Source organism: Crotalus tigris, unplaced genomic scaffold (genome assembly GCF_016545835.1).
Source record: "Crotalus tigris isolate CLP2741 ecotype Arizona unplaced genomic scaffold, ASM1654583v1 scf7180000017644.4837335, whole genome shotgun sequence".
NCBI classification, from domain to species: Eukaryota; Metazoa; Chordata; class Lepidosauria; order Squamata; family Viperidae; genus Crotalus; species Crotalus tigris.
The window spans coordinates 2465607-2488305 of record NW_024096536.1 but is presented as its reverse complement, the minus strand read 5'-3'; the positions used below and the strand labels follow the sequence as shown (position 1 = coordinate 2488305).

Sequence of the window (22699 nt, the reverse complement as noted above, 5' to 3'; positions counted from 1 at the left end):
TAACGCCATCATCTTGGGTGGCTGCGGTGGCCGTATCTGCTTCAACGTGACAGCGAGATCCGACGCTCCAGGCAGGTGGACGCGGCTGCTCGCACGCAGAAGGGCGGACAGTTGATTAGCTTGACTTATTCGAGGGTTGTTGGTAAGTTGAGAGCGAGTTCGCTCCTCCTCCTCAGCGGTTCTGACTACGCCTGCCGAGGCACGGAAGCAGCCGTATTGTATGGGAGGAAGGAGGCGCTTCTGTCTTGCTTCCTGGGCTGCACGTGTAGGGGTATGTGCACGTGTACACGTGTCACTGATGATGGGGTTGCCAACGAAGAACGTTCTCGGGCAATTGGACCTGACGCCGGGCAAACCTCCTTCGTACAGATAGGTCTTCCTGCCAAAACCTGCTTGTTCTCTCCCCTGTATGACGTCATGCCCGCGTTGCTCTTTACGAGTGAGGCCAGCCTGGCCAGGGAGATTAGGCTGGGTTATGTAAATTAGGAGCGCACGTAGGGACTGGCGTTTCGGAATGAGGACTTCGGGGATGAGTGCGTTTTCATCTCTATTTTCATCGCTATTTTATTTACTTGGTTGAATTTTGCTTATACGGTAGAAGAGTGAAGAACAAAAGTTTAGCTGATTTGAGATTAATAAGTAAAATTGTAACGTGTACCAGTATGAAAAGGAGTTCTATCATATAATAAGGATAGAAAGTAAAAAAGATTTATCTAGCACTTTTCGGTTGATGAAAAAGTTGATATTCTTCAGCTGACCGCTAAAAAAATATTTTGTTCCAGAAGTGAAGAGAAGCTGATGGCAAAACATCAAAAAAGGGAGGCTTTCTAAGAGACAGATTAATACAGGTAGTCATTTAGTGACTGTTCAGTTACAATAGCAATGAAAAAGTGCCTTATGATCGTTTTTCACAGTTAAGACCTTTGCAACATTCCTATGATGTGATAAAATTTCAAATGCTTGGCAACTGGTTCATATTTATGACTGTTGCTGTGTCCCAAGGTCATGTGATCACCTTTTGCGACCTTCCCATAAGCAAAGTCAATGGGGAAGCCAGATTCATATTAGAATATTAGTGCGAAAATGTGTGCATACATCTGTAAGACAATGTATCAATCCACTGGAAAAACAATAAAATAATAAAATGATCTTTCAGAAATAAACAAGGACAGTGCTGAAAACTGAACTTCCATATAAACTGAAAAAGGGGAATGTTTTTACATTCAGATTCAGATTTATTGTGCTCATGCTAAACATCATTTAAAAAGCAAAATAATTTGCTTAATTTCTAATTTAGAAATCTGGAACTTTTCCCTTCTTTTATTGTTGTATTATATTGTTGAATATAAAAATGAAAATTATTTTTTCTCCAAAATAATTTGCAGGAAATAATAATGGCTACTAAACACTTTGAATCTATAAGAATTTTTTGGTTCAGATTGCTGGAGATGACTACCTATCTACAAATTTATTTTAACAAACAATTTCTTACTTTCTAACTATAAGACTTGAAATTAGTCAATGTTTTAAAATTGTTCCACCTTGGAACTATTGGTTCCTGCTAGTACAATACTTCTTAACAATCAACTTATAGATCACAAATGATAGCAGTCTGTAGGTTCACTGCTTATGATGCTGAAAAATCCTGGTAAGTTTTCTGGATAAATCCAGTATAATTTTTTTTTTGCTTCTACTCAGTTCAACTTCTATTTTTTTGCAAAGTAACAAGAAAATTAATGTCCTTAGTATAACTACTTAGTTGTGGGGAAAATAAGAAGAGAAAGGAGTATTAGGTATGTTTGCTGTGTTGAGTTACTTATAAAGTAATAAAGGGATAAAATCTAATATATAAATATCAAAAGTATTGCAATGTCTATTGGTTTTTCATTACTATTTCAGCCACTCTACTTTTATATTTATGTAGTGGCAAATAATAAGGCAGTGTTATTAAATACAGGTAATCCTTGACTTACTATCAAAATTGAACCCAAATTTTCTGTTGCTAAGTGAGATATTTGTTAAGTGAGTTTTGTCCCATATTACAACTTTCTTACCACAGTTATTAAGTGAATCACTGCAGTTAAGTTATTAACATTGTTGTTAAGTGAATCTGGCTTCCCAATTGATTGTGTTTTCAAAAGGTCACAAAAGGTCACATGACCCCGGGACACTACAACCATCATAAATATGAGTTAGTTACCAAGCATCTGAATTTTGATCATGTAACCATGGTCATAAGTGTGAAAAATGCTCATAAGTCACTTTTTTCAGTGCCATTGTAATTTCAAACAGTCACTAAATGAATGGTTGTAATGTAGGCTCTGTCAATGCTATTTATTCATTTTCTTTGGAGGTTCATCTGTGGTTCATCTTCTTTTCCAGAATCTATCCCATCTATATTGGCAACAGTTGGCACACTCAAACAATGGCATCAGAAGATATAACTAAGCTTGCAGAATCACTTGCTAAAACCCAAGTGGGTGGAGGTCAGCTGAGCTTTAAAGGCAAAAGTTTGAAACTCAATACTGCAGAAGATGGTAAGAGGATATGCTGTTGATTATGACTGCTTCATTGATATATAATTTTTTGCAGAGCTCATTTATATAAAATAAAAGCATATATTTTAATACCCCCATATAGACTGAATCCTAAATGACTTCTAGAGAATGATTATAGATCTGACGGGGATAATTATATGAATAACATGTGAACCAGCAACCAGGAATTTGTTATTTTGCTTTAAGCCATCTTAGTAAAAAGTGCAAAATTTTAAATAAAAAGGAAAGCATTATTGGTGGACTGGCAATAGAACTTGAGGTGAAATTATAATGAAGGATAGATGCAGTTTGGGTTAGAGTTCAGAAATATTCTGCCTATCTCTGCAGCTGAAGAGGTGATCAAAGAGATTGAGGAGTTTGATGGGCTAGAAGCCCTGCGTTTGGAAGGAAATACTGTGGGGGTTGAAGCAGCAAAAGTCATTGCCAAGGCTCTGGAGAACAAATCTCAGCTCAAGGTGAGATTTTGATGCCTGATTATTTTGTATAATAATGGAATTGTATCCTTAAATTTGTTATGACTTTGATGTGTTTGAAGAATATTTTGGCTGACGAGCACAAGAAACATTTTATAGGATCTTAATTATTTTTCACGTTGTTAATAACATTGACTGTCAACCTTGCATATTCTGTCATATCTCTCTCTCATACCTGCCACTCTATGTTGGAGAAATATTGTGTTTTGGAGGGTTGGTATTCAATCCTCTGAAATTGTGACTACTTCGACTCTTGTTAAAATAAAGTGAGCTGGTATTCCATGTTTGAGCAAATAGCATAAATAAATGCATGCACTTGGTTATTATGCCAGCTTCCTAGTTTTCACATATAATCATTTTTGCAGTTATGCATACTGTTCACCAAGGATGTCATAGAGAAATAAACAGTGTATTATGTATCTTCTATGATTTTTACCATGTTTGTATTATATATGTTGTTATAGAGGTGTCATTGGAGTGATATGTTCACCGGGAGACTGAGATCTGAGATTCCCCCTGCTTTGGTAGGTGAAATATGTAACTATTAACTATTATTAACATCAGATTTTTCTAATGGTACAGTATGGGAGTATCATCTGAGATTGGTGATCAAAATGACAGTAGTATGCTGATTTTTTTTTTACAGAGGTTTAGATGGAAGCAAGGACCAACCAAAAGAATCTTTGGAGACTAATGACAAATCAGTAATATAGTACATATAAGAATTTGTGAAGAAGTCTCAGGTTCAGTTATTTATTGTTATTTCCAGTTAAGACATTTCTCAGTAGAAAGGCAAAGATCATTGGCTGACGTTGCTGCTAACCGGAGTAGGTCATGTTATAACAGTCTAATTCAGTTCAAAGTAGTGTCATAGATCATACTTTTAAGAAGAAATATTGTTATAGTCTGAATGAATTGCCTTCTTTCTTTAAGAAGGTTAAGGAAAGAAATGAATATAAATTTAAACTGAATTTAAATTTTGATTGTCATGGATGTATATGTGAAAGAGAGGATGAGTTCACATAGTAAGATGTGATTTGTTATCCCATATTTTTTTTAATTTTGTGAATAAGAAACAGCCTTCAGCTCAACTGCTGATAAGTGAAATCTGTTCACAAATACAGCCTATTTTTATGCATAATTACTCAGAGGAAAGGTCATTTGAATCTTATTTCTATATAAAGATACCTAAGATAATTTCCTATCAATTTTTTTTTCTTTTTATCACATATTATATATGAGTTTAGGTATACTCTTATGTGAAAAGTTTAGGGATACTGTACGAAGTTTAAAGGTATGTTCTACTTTTCATAACTTGAAATGATATATCACGAAGGAAAAAAATAGTATCAGCTTTGAACAAAATAATTTTCTTCTATAAACGAAGGGATTTTATCCTACCTTTTATTATTTGTTAGATTTCTCTTGGAGAAGCCCTCATTTCTGCTGGCTGCCAACTTGTAGAGCTGGATCTGAGTGATAATGCCTTTGGACCAGATGGAGTCCGTGGATTTGAGGCATTGCTGAAGAGTCCTACCTGTTTTACTCTGCAGGAACTCAAGTTAAACAACTGTGGCATGGGCATTGGTGGTGGAAAGGTAAAAAGGCATTTTCTATAGAATGTTTGACTTCCAGCTTCCCTTGCAATTTGTTTCTGCATACACGATGTGTTGCTATAGATTGTTGTCTTACAAAGCCTCCCAAATTGATAGGGAACTCAGCGTCATTTACTCTAATGAAAAGTATACTGGCTTATTCTTAGCCGGCCAAAGAATGTTCTAGAGGGAAGTTCTACCTTGTTAAGAGATAAAGAATCTATCACCCTGTATCCCACAGAGAAATCTGAGTTAAGTACATGCATTCATGCTAATTTCATGACCAAAATTACTCTTTTTGTTACGTTACAATTGGGAATGTTACTAATACACAATGTTACTAACAGAGTGTCCATATCATGTATATAAAACTGCAGTTTAAATAATTTGTCTCCTCTAGTCATGGTGAATTGACACCTTAGCAATGTAAACACTGCTTTTTCTTAAGATCTTAGCAGGAGCTCTGAAAGAATGTCACAGGAAATCAACTGCTCGAAGCAAGCCATTGGCTCTGAAAGTATTTATGGCTGGCAGAAACCGTCTGGAAAATGATGGTGCAACTGCTCTTGCTGAGGCATTTGCAGTGAGTATAAGAATTAGAGTCTTATCGGATTAAAACGTTATGTGTAATTGGCAAATAGGAAGGGAAAGCCTTGGTCAGATGTGTTCTAAAAACATTAATATTCTTTTTATATTCCATATTCCAGAACATATTCTGATATGTTGTACATTATATTCTTACTAGCTGGTGGCTGTTGGTGCTACTTTTGTAGTAGTGGTCAATTTCTCTGGAGAAACAGCCACTTCCTGAATGTATTTGGAGGATTCAACAAATTGCATCATAATATCAATAAAAAAGTGCCATCACTGCAGTATAGGTTAATCATTGTAGTGCAACAAGTTTGGCCCAGCTGCCCTATTTGAATAGAAACCTATTGTTCTGTATCATATTTCAACTCACAAATTGTCCTTGGGTTCCAACCATTTGTTCAGTATCTATTCAAAGATATAACGGCATTTAGCAAAAGGTGCTTATGCTCAATCCTCAAAGTTATGGCCATTTCAACATCTCCATAGTCACATGATTGCAATTTTTACATTTCCTGCCAGCTTCTCATAAGAAAAGTCAATGGGAAGATGATAGGAAATTCGAAGCTGTGATCATGTGAGACCCTCATTAAATGACCTACATAATCCTCAGGTTGTGATGGCAACTGGAATTGCTCAAATTGCTGTAGTTAAGCAATATGATCACATGATGTCACACTTTACAACCTCATTGCTTAGGGACAGAAATTCTGACTCCAATTGTCATTGTAACCTAAGGATTACTAGTACTTGAATCCAAGCAATTGTAGGGGATATGTAATAGAAAGATAAAGGTGAGCCTAGGAAATGTTGTCTTAATACTTAATAGTTTTTGTTGGGACATATGGTCTTTAGATAGTTTTAGATTCTTATTTTATGGGCACATGGGTTTCTGAGGTAGATTGGCAAACTGAGTTTTACAACAAAAAGGTCCTTGAAACTGTTTTTTATCACTTTTGATAAATAGGGTCCTCAACTGATAAATCTTAGTGTATTTAAAAAGTAGGGCTGAGTATACAAAGATATCTGCCTATCATTTTTGGTATAAGTAACGTTATACAAGGTACATGAGAAAAAGAAGCTGAGTGTTGTACTTAATGTTTTTGAAAATAATATGCATTGCACTCCAATTGGTGAGTCTCTAGAAGCAAACTCTAGGGTTTGAAATAGCTTCTACATTCTGCTATTTTAGATTACAATAAGTGATATTTGCTTTATTGTGTATGAAGAATTTTAAAAGAGTATAGATATACATAGGTTATTAGGAAAAAAATATTTTACCTCTGTTTGAACAATGGCCTTCTGTGCTATCTTGATCCTCAGGTGATTGGGACTTTGGAAGAAGTTCATATGCCACAGAATGGAATCACTCATCCAGGAATTACAGCCTTAGCTGAGGCCTTTGCTGTCAATCCCCTGCTGAGAGTGATTAATTTGAATGATAATACTTTCACTGAGAAGGGAGCTGTGGCTATGGCAGAAGTAAGCACTTTTCAATGATTTTTGTCATACTTTTTATATTAATACTGATTTCTACATTAATAGTGATTTGGATTCAAATCTAGAACAGCAGTTGTAAAGTAAAATGGATTAATAATTGGTTAGAGCAGTGGTTCTTAACCTGGGTGATATTGCCCCCCAGGGGGCGATTTCATTTTTCAGGGGGGCCGTGGAACAAAAAGGGGCAACGTGGGGGCGAAGGAACAAAAAGAGGGCGATATGGAGGCGATGGAGCAAGAGGTTTTGGGGACACTTTTGAGTTTTCCATACAGTGAATCGCTGTATATCTGTCGTACAAAAACATCAGATTGCTCGCTATTAGTGGATTGAATTGTGTTTTCAAATGTTCCTCCAGCTAGCTTCAGTACAGAATGCCGTACATATGTGAATACGCATTGCTTATCTTCATGGGCGTTGCGCAGCAGCCTCTACCCTTTTTATATTTCTTTTTGCGTCTTAAATTTCACTTGTAATTCAATCATTAAATATTACTGTTTTTCTTTTCCAGCATTTCACTTTTTTGCAATTGAATTTTGTTTTCAGTGGTCATTACATTTAAGTCTCTTGAATAAATAAGATAATAATGAAATACATGTATCACAAAGTTGGGGAATAAAGTGACGGGTGGCACCAAAATTTTTCACACAGTTGAGATATGGGAAAAAGACTGGAAATAAATTATTTGCATCGAATGTCCTGATGACAATTTTAAAGAAAACAAAACAAGTGTTTGCATAAATTGAAGAATTATTTCCTATGTTGTGATTGAGAGGTTATGTTGGGGGAGGGGGGCGATGACAACTTCCTCATTGGCTCAAGGGGGCAATTTGTTCAAAAAGGTTAAGAACCACTGGGTTAGAGAACAGAAAACAACCATTTGGATTTTTGCCACTGTACATTAGGGTTACTTAAATGTTAATGTATGTGAGATATTAAGTGTGGGGGAGGGGTTCGGAAACCCTGTTGACTTTGCTAATATAAAATACAAAATTGACCATCCCTGGGAAGAATTCAAAATGGGATTAGAGAAATTCATGAAGAGTAAGAGTACCATTTAATCTATAGTAGCAGTGCACCTCTAAATTTCTTAATGCAGAACCCAGATGAATAAGCACTTGCACTCAGGAATTGTTTATGAACTCCTCTGAAATGCTGAATGCAACAGGTCTCATTCAGTACAACTCTCTTATATTTTTAAAAGGAAGCACTTCTGTCAGGGTTAAGTCTGCGTTGTTTTCTTTCTTTTATTCAGACCTTAAAGAAACTCCGCCAAGTGGAAACAATCAACTTTGGGGATTGTCTGGTGCGTTCAAAAGGTGCTGTTGCCATTGCTGAAGCTGTCAGTGAAGGTCTTCATAAACTAAAGGTATTTGCCATACTTGAATCCTTTTTTTTTTTGTGCATTGCTATGTATGCTACAAGACAAACTAAATATGTTTATCGGTGATCTTTAGTTGTGCTCAGCAGGCAGTGAAGAAGAATAAAGAGTAATCCCTCTCTGAAGCTGTAGCCCAGGCCCATCTCAGTGGAGCCAATTAATTTCCAAGATTTGTTTGACTAGAGCTAAGTAAAAGTTTTGGTATTAGGGATCATATAAATATGAAATACACGCATTTTTGTATTTTATAAAACTATTTGGCGAACACTGGTCCAAAATCCTAAAATTATGTTACAATCCATCTTGCAGCTAAAGATACAGCCATGAGCTGGAAGTCAAGTTAAAAACACCAAGAAGTTATGAACATTTCAGTTTTGTCAAGCTACATGATGAAGTTAGAGAATGGTATACATTTGGTTCAAGATAAATGTAAATTTTATTTCTATTTATATTAAATTGGAATAAAGGCCAAGATGTTATTCTAAAATATGGATGGGTAACTTTTTAAATCCTAAAATTGAATAATTTGCCAAGCTAGGGCAGCATATTTGTATGCATATATCAAAGCCTCAGCAGCTCACAATAAGGATTGGGGCTAACTACATTTTCTGTCATGAAGAACAGCAGGAAAAAAAATACATTTCCTGATAGCTAGTGAAAAGAATGGGGTTTCCTGTAGCCACAGTTTATATGTCACACATCATCTGAGGACATAGTTTATTCACCCATGAACTTAAAAAGCAGTGAATCAAAAATGAAATAATCCAAACAGTCAATTAAGCATTAACTGCAATCTTCAGACATGATTATTTGTAATCTAGGCATCTTGTCACTGCCCTCATTGTTTCTGAATTGTTTTTTAGACTCTGGATGATGTGAATTATAAATGCCATGAGCCCACTTAAAAATATTTCTTGCATTCTTCCTAACCCAAGTATTCTTATGAAACTTTGCTTTCTGCTTTGTAGGAACTCAACTTATCCTTCTGTGAGATCAAGTTAGATGCTGCACTTATAATTGCTGAGGCTACTGAGGACAAGTCACTGTTGGAGAAGTTAGATCTCAATGGTACTATATGTGATTGTGCTATGGTTGATAATGCTGTTTTAGTAGAGAAAATCTGCAACCAAACTGATGACTGGATAGGTTAAGCCAATATATACATTAATCTAAATTCCTTTCTCTTTCTCTAGTTCATTCTCTTTCAATTAGCTTTCCACAGATTTTCAGTTCATGATCTGTTCCGTATCTTCCTTTTACCAATTGCCACTGGATGCCTGGTCTTCTAATTTTCCCAAATCTGCAATCCTGAGTAATTATGGATTACAGCAGTGGTTCTCAACCTGTGGGTCGGGACCCCATTTGGGGTCGAATGACCATCTCACGGGGGTCGCCAAACCATGCTGTCCGCCATTTTTTTCCCTTTTCCCTAGCTGCCCTACTCCCTCTTATTGGTGGTCACACCCACTTGGGGGTCACCACAACATGGGGAACTGTATTATGGGGTCACGGCATTAGAAAGGTTGAGAACTACTGGATTACAGGATTCACTGTAATTCTTAAGATTATGCAAATCTTATTCCTAGGTAGATTTACTGACTTTCTCAGAGGCTGGATAGGCAACAGTTTTAACTTGATAACTATGTTTTATAGTGTTTGTACAAACACTAGCATGGCCCAAAATAAATTATTTTTCTGTAGCCAAAAATCACAATGAATAGATTCCTATGAATGTTAAGCGTCAGGAGCCTTGAGTTTTAAAAACTTTTGTAGGTGTATTAAATATACCAGAAACCTTTCACACATTTTGTTTTTAATCTGAATATTGGTAGGAAACCATAACATTTCATCTTGGCAGCATGGACTCTGGAGATACAAAAAGATGTGACATGCAATCTCAAGACGATAGATTGCCCATCCTATCTGAGTTAATTGATTTCAAGGACTACAGTGATCAACTTTAATTGCAATATAGTATTTTTGATTCAGATACGATACTAAAGCTTGTGATTTTATCAACTTCTCCACAGGGAAACAGAGCTTTTTAAATTATCCTTTAAAAAATTAGTTCTGTTTACATATGCCAGTGGTGGCGAACTTATGGCACGGGTGCCAGAGGCTGCACTCAGAGCCCTTTCTCTGAGCATGCGCGCTGTCGCCCCAGTCCTAGGCCTTCAGCTGGGTTTTATGAAACCTTTTCGCTTTAGGCCTCTGCTACTGTGTGCAAAAAAAAAAAAAAAGGTACAATCAATCAGTCAATTTCAACTTCTCGCGGGGGAAAAAAGATCTTGCAAAGTTGGAACTGATTGATTGAATTTTTTAGTCCTACCCAGTCTGCCGTTACCACCGCAGCCACGCCCACCCAATGGGCCACAACCACCCGGCACCCGACGATGCATAAGTGAGTTTTGGGTTGCAGTTTGGGCACTCGGTCTCTAAAAGGTTCACCATCACTGGTATATGCTTTTACCCTTGTCATAGGCAATTATTTTGGAGGAGAAGGCTGTGAACAGCTCCAGGAGATTCTTGAAAGTTTCAATATGGCAGATGTCCTAGGCTCCCTGAGGTAAGATACAAACAGAGCCTCCAATGATTGGCTATTTCAATGATTTATTTAATATGATAGATATTCATGGCTGCAAGGCTCATTTAAGAGCCTTTCAGCAAACCTCAATAATAAAAGTGAAAGTGCACCATGCAGCTGTTGTGTAATATTGTTTAAGGTTAATTTGTACTGTGGCTTTGGCAGAAGTGGAATTGTTCTTTCTGACTTCTTTCCAGTCTTCACTCCAGGGCTGTTGGAAACAATTTTGCTCCAACTGCTGCCAGAATGCTTTTCAATTTGCAGTAAGAAAATTTGAGTTTGGGAAGATTTAAAAAAAAATAGTAAACTATTGTTTTCCATCTCCCCCCCCCCCAAATTCTTGTTGGACCAATCAGAATCTTATCTCTTTTTCAAAGACTTGACATTTGACAAGTTGCATTTATTTTCTTGGATTCTTTCATTTATTTCTATGAATTATTGTCATTAGGGCTACTAGATTTTGTGTTGCAAAAATCTGGAGGACTAGGTGGCAACAAAGAAATGCAGAATTCAAATTCATTGCTTTCAATTAGCGATCAGCTAGATTTTTGCAGCTCAGACTTTAGTATTACTATTACCCACACTAGGAGGAGTTGGGTTAGATTTAATATAATTTCTTCTTATAAATACGGAAGTTACTTTGTGGACAATATATTTTAGTTACTGTGTTTTGGATATCCAATTTCTTTATTTGTGTATCTGTACAATTTTATAATGATAAATGCAAGCTGACTAGAAATAAATACCTGTATATGTCTCCCAAAAGTATATATAATTATATTCTTGTATTCGTTTAGTGATGATGATGGAGAAAATGGAGAAGAGGAGGAAGAGGAAGAAGAAGAGGAAGAGGAGGAGGAGGAAGAGGAGGAGGAAGAAGAAGAGGAGGAGGAGGAGGAGGAGGAGGAAGAAGAGCCTCTTCAGGTGCAGGAGAGGGGGCAGGGAGAACAAGAACCCCTTACACCTAAAAAAATCTTAAAGGAACATGTAGGTATAAGCACAGCTTTCTTCTTTTAAATAAGAAGAGCAACTGCTGCACTTGATATGCCTGGTGGTATCAGTTGGAAAGCTGTTGTAGCTATTTATTCATTGTTGTGGTTTTTGCTTGTATAAAATTATTAACATACTAAAGTAATACATTGCTGGACAAATTTATCAGTTTTATAGTTGCCGACTTTTTCCAAATAATTATCCTTAAGGAATAATGTGTGCCTGTCTAATGAAAATAAATGCATACACCTACTCCTATGTAATTTTGCTTTGCTGCTTTTCCCCTTAACATAATAAAATGTACACTTCTGAATTATTATGTTTCCAAAATAATATAGCCAAATTTTTTTTTACAAATAATGTATTTTCTTGATTACATTTCATGTTTTTCCCATTAAAACATTTGGCGATAGTATTTTATAAGTATGTAAAATTAATATGACGTACATCTAAGTTTTCCAAGTAAATACAGTCATATATATTAGATTCTTGCAGATGTTGTTCCTGGAGCGTATTCCTAAGTTCATATCCAAGCCAAGCTGTCTCTTTTGTTTAAAACCCTCCATATTTTAAGTAATACAAATAAACTATTACTGTTTTAGGAGCAGAGTCAAAAAAGCAAACAGAATTTAGAGAGGGACAAGAAGAGAAAAAGTAGCAACTGACAATTCAACAGAATAAAAGCAGGAAAAGAAAAGAAAGGATAATTATATAAAAATCTAAAGGAAAGTGATTAGCTGAACAAACTTTCTGTAATAAAGCAGATAAAAGAGGCAGCTTTTCATATCCTTTGCTGTACAAAGTTATTGTTAAGTAAAACTTGTCCTATGAGTGAATGAGAAAGATTATATTTTTCATCTAATATATTATGCTAGCAGGAAAGAACAAATAAAAGAGATGACAATGTCAGTATAAAATCAGAGCACAAGAGTAGAACTCTGTCATCTTGGGGTGATGACAACAAGATCTTAAAGGATATTTATCCCTAATAAACTATGCTACTTCTGCCAAAATGAATCCACTTTACTGTACTATCCTTTCCCTCATTTCTCATCTGCTATACAACGTCTCCTTTTTCTGTATTTCCTGGCAAAAGATTAATTTTCAGGATTTCTTCCAGGATTCTACACCACTATCTTCTCCTTCTCTTCCTCCTGTTGATGTTGGCACCTTTCTAGCTTTCCCATCTCCAGAGAAATTGTTGCGACTTGGCCCCAAGTGTTCGACTTTGATAACTCAGCAGGTAAACCATTGCTAATATTTTACAAAACACACTTTTCTGTGCACCATGGCTAGTAGCTCAGTAGTTCTGTTCCTGTTGACTGGTGTATCTCCCCTACTTTACACATTGCTTTACTTGGAAACTTACCAAATATTAGAATTCTAATGTGTATTAAGCCCAATATCACATAGCAGATTTGCAAGCTATCAAAATCAGTTAAAATTTGTTATTTACTTGGAAAAATAACAGTTGGCAGGGCTATTTAGCACTTTAGATCTCATTCCAGAAAGGTCATCAAGGCATGCCCTGGGATTTTGGAAAACAATACAACTGTTTTATGGAAGTACATGCCAGTGTTCTATTTAGATCTCTGCCTACTTAAACACTGCTTTAGAATCAAATCAAAGTGCTGCAATCATAATAATTGCCTAGATCTGTTACAAAACTTTTGTTGGAAATTGATATTTGTAAGGATTTGATATGCAAACAAATAGCACTAGAAAAATCTCCAAATGTCTCTGCTACTTCAGTTTTTATGAGGTTGAGAGTCCATAAGTAATAGCATGGGCCACCTGTTCTTTCTAATGACAAACTATGGCACCAAGTTTAATTTTGATATTATATTTCTTCTAGACAGACACATCTGACACAGAAAAAGTTGTTACTGTTTTCCTTAAGATCTCTTCTGTCTTCAAAGATGAGACAGTAGTAAAAACAGCAGTGACTGAAACAACAGGTATGTCCTTTTTTTAAAGGCTGTAATCAGTACAATGATATAAGCAGATATACGTGAATGTAAAAGCCTATGAGATAAAGTGGCCATCAGATTCTTAATCTCTTTTTTCGACAATTTCAGCCGTAGCCTCCTCTAGCTCAGGAGATCAAACATATGGAGTTGCATCAGACACTAGATTTTTGAATGTTTCTGTTTTTGCACTATTTTACAAAACAGGTCAATTTAAAATTAGTCTTGCTTATTTCTATAAAAATATGCTGCCTTTCACTATAGCAATTCATGGAGTTGTTGCAGCTAGTTATTTTTTCCTTTGAGTTTATTTTTAAATATTTGGAATTGTTAGCTAGGACTGTGATGGTAAATGTGTTGTCTTTCCTTAAACTACAGGACATAGGCAGTGGACCAAAATCAAATAATATTTCCCTGAGGATTGAGGTCTCCATGTTTCTAATACAATTGGCTCTTTTTTAGATGCCTTGATGAGAGAAGCTTTTTCATCAGCCAACTTCAATTCTGATGCTTTCATAACAAGTGTATTGATTCACATGGGATTGCTAAAGGTAAGTGGACAGAGACGGGAGATTTTTGACAACTATGAGGTTTGATTGTATATTTTATATTCCAAAAAGCACAGTAGGTGAAGATCTCATATCAGATATGATGGAGCATGTAATAGATTACAGAATGATAGAGTTGAAAGGGATCTTGGAAGTCTAGTCCAATCTCCTGCTCAAAGCAGGAGACCCTATACCAGGGGTAGGCAACCCAAAACACTCAAAGAGCCACTTGAACCCGTTTCCCACCAAAAACAAAACACTGGGAGCCGCAAAACCCTTTTGATATCTAAAATGAAGATAACACTGCATATATCCTTTTTTATCTTTATTATAGGTGTGTGTGTGTGTGTGTGTGAGAGAGAGAGAGAGAGAGAGAGTGTTTGTGTATGTGTGTGTGTGTATACACACACACACACACACACACATTAAAAATAAAAGTAAAAATATGACTCTTGGGAATATCCATACTATTAAAACAATGATCACCGAGAGAATGCTTTAAGAGAATAAAATTACATACACACACAGGTAAAAAAAGGATATATGCAGTGTTATCTTCATTTTAGATGTCAAAAGGGTCTCTCTCTCTCTGTCTCTCTCCCTCCCTCCCTCTCTGCCCTTGGTCTGCCACTCCTCTTCCCCCACTCTCTTTCTTTCTCTCTCTTTCCTCTCTCTCTCCCCCCCCCCTCTCTCTCTTTCTCTCTCTCTCTTTCTCCCCCCCCCATCTGCTGCTCACCTGGCAAGCTTCAAGTTGTTCTCCAACAATCTCAGGGGTAGGCAACCTCGTCTCTTTTATGACTCATGGACTTCAACTCCCAGAATTCCTGAGTCAGCCTAGCTGGGCTAGCTAGCTCTCTCCTGCCCTTCCTGCTTCCTGCAGAGACGCAGCAAAGGGAGGAGCTCCGCCCAGAAAGCTTTTCAGCTCCTCGGAGAACACTGTGAGTGCACTCTCTTTTACACATATATACACATACACACACACACACACACACACACACACACACACACACACACAGACACACACACACACAGAGAGAGAGAGAGAGAAGCAGGGAAGTGCAATTGCCTCTCTCTGTCTCTCTCTGCAAAGGCAGAGGAGGCTGGGAGCCACAGGGGAAGGCTCAAAGAGCCGCATGCGGCTCCGGAGCCGCAGGTTGCCGACCTGTGCCCTATACCATTCCAGATAAATGGCTGTCCAATCTCTTCTTGAAAACCTCCAATGATAGAGCACCCATAACTTCTGGAGGCAAACAGTTACACTGTTTGTTCTCAGTGACAGGAAATTTCTCCTTAATTCTAGGTTAGATCTCTCTTTGTTAAGTTTCCATCCATTACTTCTTGTCCTGCCCTCAGGTACTTTGGAGAATAGGTCGATGCCCTCTTCTCTGTGACTGGCCCTCAAAATTGGAAGATTGCTATCATGTAACCCTTACCCCTTCTCTTCTTTAGACTAGACATTCCCAGTTCCCACAACTATGCATTGTATGGTTTAATCCAGTCCCCTAATCATCTTTGTTGCTCCTGTGCACTCTTTCTAGAGTCTCAACACCTGTTTTGTATCATGGTGACCAATAACTGTTAAAGGAGAAAACAGGGCCATTATAGAAAAGATTTATATGAAAGTAACTCTACATTAATTATGCTAGGTATACATTGCTAATGGAGAATAGTTAATTCGATGGACAGCGAACATAGGAAATGGAACCACATGGATTTCTGGAAAGGTTTTTATCGCTAGGAACATGTAAAAATATTGAAAAGTTGTCAGAATAATTGTTCAGCTCAACTTATGCCCAGAGTAATTAAGGTAAATTATTAATGGTCTTGTTTCTTCCTATAACAGTCATGTTATATATTCTCTCTATTCCCAGGGTCTTTTAATCATCTATCACATCAAGATATTCTAAAGCCAATGTAGTTCTTTCTGTTCTTAATATAGCAGAAGGGCTATATACAAATGCATGCAAATACAAGTAGTCCTTGACTTATGACCACAATTAAGCTCAAACTTTCTATTGTTAGCCAAGGCAGTTGTTAAGTGAGTCATGTCCCATTTTATGACCATTTTGCCATGGTTGCTAAGCAAATCACTATGGTTGTTAAATAAATCACTCATTAAGTGAATCTGACTTCCCCCATTGACTTTGCTTCTCAGAAGCTCCTTACAAAGGTTGCAGATGACAATCCCAGGACCCCTTGGTATTGCAACCATTGTAAATACATGCCAGTTGAAAAGTACCAGGAGTTTGATCGTGTGACTGTGGGGATGAGTCAACACTCATAACTGTAAAAATTGGTTATAAGTCACTTTTTTTCAGTGCCCTTATAACTTTGAACAGTCATTAAATAAATAGTTGTATGTCGAGGTATACCTGTATTTATATTTGGAAAGGCAAAGATCAAGTCTTGGTATGTTCAAGCAATAATTCAATGCGAAACTCTGTCTTCTATGCATTAATCTTTATGAAAATGGAATCAATATGATGACATCACACCATACTCTTTTGGGAGCCAAAAAAATAAAAGGAATATGGGGCTATCTCAGTTCAGTTCTGAATTTGACTCAGCCTTCCATCCTTCCGAGGTAGGTAAAATGAGGACCCAGATTGTTGGGGGCAATGTAAATATATACATACATTGCTTACTGGTGTACACCGCTTAGAGAGTGCTTGCACTTAAAGCGGTATATAAGTCTCATAAATAAATAAATAAATAAATAATACTGAGTAAATGTTGCTGGCTTCTCTAGCTATAGTAACTTACCTTTCATTTTCCTTTTTTCTTTTGCCTTTCAGAGTGAAGAGAAAATCAGGGCTGTTCCGAGTCTTTATGGCCCTCTAATGACACTGAACCATGTGGTCCAGCAGGATTATTTTCCTAAGTCCCTTGTCCCAATTCTCTTGGCCTTTGTCACAAAGTGAGTATTGTGATCTCAGTGGAACAATTAGCAATACATGGAGGGGGGGAATCTAATTATTTTTTCCTACAAGTTCACAGGAATTAGTGTTCCTGAACTGATTGTTGAGCAAAGGTACTGGACACTATTGACACTGTCAACGAATTGTGCTTTTATGGGAGCTGCACATGCTCCCAATGTTTGTCTAAATGTTATTACTTGTTAAATGCTGTGACTTGGGATCAGACTTGGGAGCTATCTACAAGAACACTTTTCCTATTTAGAGTCTGCCTGCTGAACCCAAGCAAATACAAAAGCCTGCTAAGGGGCCCCACCTATGAAAAGGTGATGTGGGAAGGCTGTTTACTGTGTGGGGCCTCCCCTCCTGTGGAATAACTTGCTCTCCACAGTGAGACTGTCTTCCATGGCCTTCCAGAGATTTGTAAAACATGACCTTCCTAGAGGAACATTTATGAGTAGTGATTGTCATATTTAGTGCTGTTTTTTAAGATGCTGCTATTGATTTACTGTGCTATTAATGTTTATCACTATATTATTTTTATTAGTATATTTATTGGAGCCTTCAGAATTAAGCAGTATAGAAACTATATAAATAAAAACAGTTTTGGGTTTTAGAAGTAAATATTGCTTGATATTGGGAAGATCCTTTAATACAGAAATAGAAATTTAACTTTGTTAAATTTTGGGGTACTCTACTGCAGTAACTGTTCTGTTTAATTAAAATTAACACACTTCTATACTTAAGATACTAATCAAATCAAATCTTTATTACAGTCATTGGGCAATTTAATACTCTGGTTTCTCTTAAGATCATATCAATCTTTGGCCTTAACTAAAATGAATGAATGAATGAATGAATGAATGAATGAATGAATGAATCTGGATATAATATGGCATTTTTTTTACATTAAGAGGTAGTCCTCAACTTAAGATCACAATTGAGCCCAAAATGTCTTGTCTTAAGTGATTTTTGCCCCATTTTACAGCTTTTCTTGCCACTATTGTTTAGTGAATCAGTGTTGTAAGAAGTTAGTAAGACAATTGTTAAGTGAATCTGGCTTCTCCATTAACTTTGCTTGTCAGAAAGTTGCAAAAGGTGATCACATGATCCAAGTACATTGCAACCATCATAAATACATGCTAGTTGCCAAGCAACTGAATTTTAATCACATGACCATGGGGATGTTGCAACACTCTTAAGTGTGGAAAACAGTCATAAGTCACTTTTTTCAGTGCCACTGAAACTTCAAACAGTCATAAACAAATGGTTGTAAGTTAAGGGCTACCTGTATTTCTTTTTTCCACTATGTGCTGAATTCCATAATCCTAGATTTTCTTTTCAATCCAAAAGAAGTTAGAGAAAGTCAAAAATCTTCTAGTGAAATACTACAGAGAGTTTCTTGGCTGATGCAGGAAAAACATTGAAAATTTTGTTTTCCTTAATAATCTGTATTAATGTAGATTATTTCTAGGGTAAAATTAATCAAATGGTATTATTACTCTCTGCTTATATAATACATGCTACATGAAATACAAATGGATTTCATAATGGAGGCTGATGCTGAAATCCCACACAAAAAGTTGTGGAAGGCTAAATAGCTTACTACTTTTTTCTAATAACTTACACGATGTATTGTCTTGCTTATCCATGGCTTTGTGTTAATGAGTGTAGGTTGATGAAGTCATGGAGAGAGTTGCTTTCTTTGGAAAAAATTTCTTTTGTTATAAGCTCTTACCTTTGCTGCACAAATTTGATATTGTGATTCATATCAAAATTTTAAACTCTCAAAATTTTTCCTGGCCACAGCAGTCTTCTCACACATAAAGTAGAAAATAAGCACACAGTTTCCTGTGATGTTACATAAATCTTCAATATTTATTTTTTAAAATATTTAATATTTTATGTCTGTGAAAAGTTTCAGAATTCTTCTTGGTTAGAATGGCAGTTTGTACTCCGTCTTTTAAGTATCTGTTGACTTAATGCAGTTTAAGAAATTTTGAAGAAAAAGTTTATTCCCTCATCATTTCCATCATTTATCTCCACAGGCCTAACCGTGCTTTGGATTCCTGCTCTTTTGCTCGACACTTGCTATTACAGACACTTCACCAGTTGTAACACAGAGGCCGTGGTACACTCTCTCACCCAAAGACTACCAGGAGAACATGTTGAGATGAACCCTAAGGGGGAAATGTGCCTACTTGGTCACTGAGGCATAGGATGTCTGGCTGTGTTTCTGTTATAAACTTGGAGGAACTTTGCCATGTGTTTTTTAATGTTTCTGTTTGTTGTTTTTAAACTGTCTGTTTCCAAAATGAACTCTGCCCTCCCAGGAATCTTTTCCCCCTTTCTTGTTTTGTTTTGTTTTTCTCAGTTAGTTTTGTCTTGGTTACTTTTTTTAATCCAGGACTTCTGTTTCTCGTTCATTGTTCTTGAGGTTTAGAACATCTCCAAATACATTTGTTGGACTACTCTTCGGAGGTAACAGCAAAGGTCTGAAGCTTCCTTGCAAGTGCATTATGCTATGAGCCTAGTGGGGAGGTGGTTTTCTTCCAGATGCAGGCCATCACAAGACATGTTTATTATTTCTTGCTCTTAGTTTCAGGCTATTCTGTGGCAATGTAGTATATTTTTTTTGACCAAGGATATTTCATATGGAATCCTTCACCACTACTCATTGAGCTAATAAGCTCAATAATCCTTCACCATTACTCATTTCCACTAATAAGATTACTGGTGGCCTGCAAATGACTGTTAGTGAAAATTGCCTTACAAATATAAATCTGCCTAATTAAAATAGTAGTTCAGAATAAATGTAATCAATTTTGACTGTTCTTGAGTTTTATTTCCCTCTCTTTTTCTTCCTGGTCCTTTGGAAATGGGAAAAAAATGGTGAAGATGAAGAAGAGAGACCTTTATCAAAAGGTCTACTTTTCTGCTGTGCTAGTTAATACCTGTAAGTCTAATAAGTTCCTGTTATCCTCCATTTAATTTTCATTTTTATATTTCAAAATCATAATATTTTCCCATTTGTGTTCTTCTCTTTTATGAGCTGCTTTAAAGCCTGACCAGAGAAGATCATGTTGCAAACTGTCCTTGGTTAATGGGTGTTTATTTGCTTATTAAAATTAAAAGAAGACAAATCTCTAAGCAAATGTCCAAGAAAACAACAAAATTAGTCAGCTACCAGTCATTTCTTGAGATTTGCACATTGTCCTATTCTGATTAGGTTATCTGAACAAGAGTCTTTGGAAGTAAGGGACTGTACTTCTATAAATGGTGTTCCCTAATGTATATACTGCAAATGCTAACTTTTCCAAAAGCTCTATTTTTTTCTCTCCATTTGTAATTTCTCGTGTTTTGAGGAAATGGTTGTTTTCCAGCTGGTGTTCAAATTTTGTTTCCCACCTAGATGGCAATAGCTAGTCAACTATAGTCAACCTTGAAAAAGCTAAGTGAGATTCTGAGTACTTAAATGGGAGTTTACCAGGATAATTCCAGAGGTTTAGGCTAGACTAATAGATTGAAAATAAAAAAGCAATGGCATTTTTCTATTGTTACCAATCTATCTAAAATAAGTTTAGCTTTTGATAGAAACATTAAACTACTGGCTGATTGATACAGTCGATAAACTTTACTCTATTCAAGTAATATGACAGCTTCTTTCCCTCTTCTCATCCTAAAAAAAAAAAAAAAACAGTTCATGAATAAAACAATTCTTGAAAAAGATAAAAGTCCATTGGAGCAGAGCATGCATGTTTCCAAAATGGCAATCTGAAATCAGGTGGACTCTGCCCATTCTATGTAATAAATATTTATCCCATTTCTAAAAATAGTTGCAAAACTGTTCCAAAAGATAAGTTGGATAAGCACGTTAAACAGAACAATGAACATCCTGGTCAGTGGTACCTTTATTGTTGTATATCTGCTTTTATTGCAATGGTAGGAGTGTTGAATGGTAGGAAAATTTGAGCTTCTCTAGCATAACTGGAAAAGCAAAGTAAGTGCAATTGCTTTTTCACAAAGTCTGTTTATATACTTTTTCTAAAGCTGAAGTTACAGTTGCTCAAGGCTCCCTTTCATTTAAAGAAATAAAAAAGTCAAATTTTGGATTTCCAGCAAAATCATAGGAGTTTGGTCTTGCATAAGCTGAAATTTAGTTTCAAATTGTAAAAGCCTAAGCTGCAATACTTTTGAAAAAATTAAAATACCAATTTACAGTATTCAAACAAGTAACTATACCATTACTAATTAGCTGCAGGCAATCTGCCTTCAAGGCTTTAGTTTAGGTAACTAAAATGGCAACTGAAGAGATAAATGCTATGCTATCTTTTCTGCTTGTCTAATTTATTAAAATGTCTGTGTCATTTGTTGATCAATATATAAGTAATTTAGATATACTTTAAGCTACGATTGTGCAAAAACAAATTAACAGATAAATAGTTCTGTTTTGTTCCATAAGTAATAATGTAGCTTTGTTCAAGTAAATCTTCAATAAATGGATAGGATTGAGAAGGTCTTATGTCAGTGTTTCCTTATGGTTATACATTGCTGAGTAATTCACCAATAGCTGTGAAGTAATTGAGCGTAAATTATCAGTTAGTTTACGGATTAGCTATTTGCTGTCTGAAATATCAGAAATCAATATAGTTGATATGGATGGAAATCTAGGAGGAACAATATGGGATAAACATTATCTTCAAACTATTGGCTTAGAAGATGAAATGTCAACTTCTTAGTTAAGCTTCTACAGGCTGTCTATGTGATCCACTTGGGCTGAATAATATTTTGATAATTAAATACTTCATCATAGTAATGACGATTGGAATTGGATTAGTTAAAACCATCTTCTATGGACAGAAAAAATGGCCAGGGTTGTCCATAGAGAATTTTAAAATAAATGTCAAGGTAGTAGCACTAACCACCCCACTAAAGTCCCCAACCTCCAAGCCACGGCCCATTTGGAACCGGGCCATACAATGGGTAGGCGACTGTGCACATGTATGCAGCTCCACTTGCTTGAGTGGCAGACGAGCGTGTGGGCGCAAACTCCATTTGTGCAAGTGGCGTGTGTGCGCACCCACTGCTTGTGCAAATGGAGCTGCGTGCACATGCACACCACTCATGCGGAACCATCCATCCTCTACCGCTGTCACTGCTGCCAGTCCACAAAACTGGAAAGGTTGGGGACCACTGTTAAAAAGGACTTTGAGGGGAAAAATAGTGAACTGAAGATGGCTCTGCTAAAAGCAGAGTTGACCACTGTGGCAGAATAAACACCTGGCAAGTAAATCATCTCTTTGTAATTGTCCTCCAGACAAGGAAAGAACTTGAGATTGCCTGCAAGTGCCCCAGGGAGTTGCTCCTCACAAGGAGACAAGACAGTAGTTTCTGGTGGATTAGCGTGCTGGGAGACAAGGGAATAGCCATATTGCTGAAACTAGTTGGTGCCTTCAAAAGTGGGGGGGGGGGAAATTGCACTAGGTTTGCATACTTTTTTTTTCTAATTGTTTTTGGAAAATGCTTTTTAATTGCTTTTAAACTATTTGGAATCTTTGGATTAATAAACTTTAGAGCCTGAATGAATTTTTTTCAATCCTTAA

At 36.5% G+C, this 22699-nt stretch overlaps 1 protein-coding gene across 2 annotated transcripts; it reads left to right on the top strand.

Moving 5' to 3' along the window:
• The first annotated feature begins 2 nt into the window (after positions 1-2).
• Positions 3-21608, top strand: RANGAP1 (Ran GTPase activating protein 1). Of its 2 annotated transcripts, none has more exons than XM_039335558.1 (16): positions 3-142; positions 2383-2537; positions 2886-3013; positions 3496-3555; positions 4450-4629; positions 5075-5209; positions 6538-6696; positions 7967-8080; positions 9061-9160; positions 10574-10658; positions 11474-11663; positions 12787-12909; positions 13522-13624; positions 14096-14184; positions 16977-17098; positions 19145-21608. In XM_039335558.1, exons 2-16 carry the CDS (start codon positions 2426-2428, stop codon positions 19212-19214), a joined length of 1770 nt encoding a protein of 589 aa, XP_039191492.1. In that variant the 5' UTR covers positions 3-142; positions 2383-2425; the 3' UTR covers positions 19215-21608. The 2 variants fall into 2 exon arrangements, with proteins under 2 accessions (XP_039191492.1, XP_039191493.1); XM_039335559.1 differs by lacking the exon at positions 3-142 and adding an exon at positions 183-533.
• The last annotated feature ends 1091 nt before the right edge of the window (positions 21609-22699 follow it).

Coding starts and splice junctions, on each gene's coding strand:
- RANGAP1 (XM_039335558.1), top strand. CDS start 2,426: ATGGCATCAGAAGATATAACTAAGCTTGCAGAATCACTTGCTAAAACC. Junction 3,556..4,449: donor CTGAGATTCCCCCTGCTTTG/GTAGGTGAAATA, acceptor ATTATTTGTTAG/ATTTCTCTTGGAGAAGCCCT. Junction 11,664..12,786: donor AAAAAATCTTAAAGGAACAT/GTAGGTATAAGC, acceptor GATTTCTTCCAG/GATTCTACACCACTATCTTC.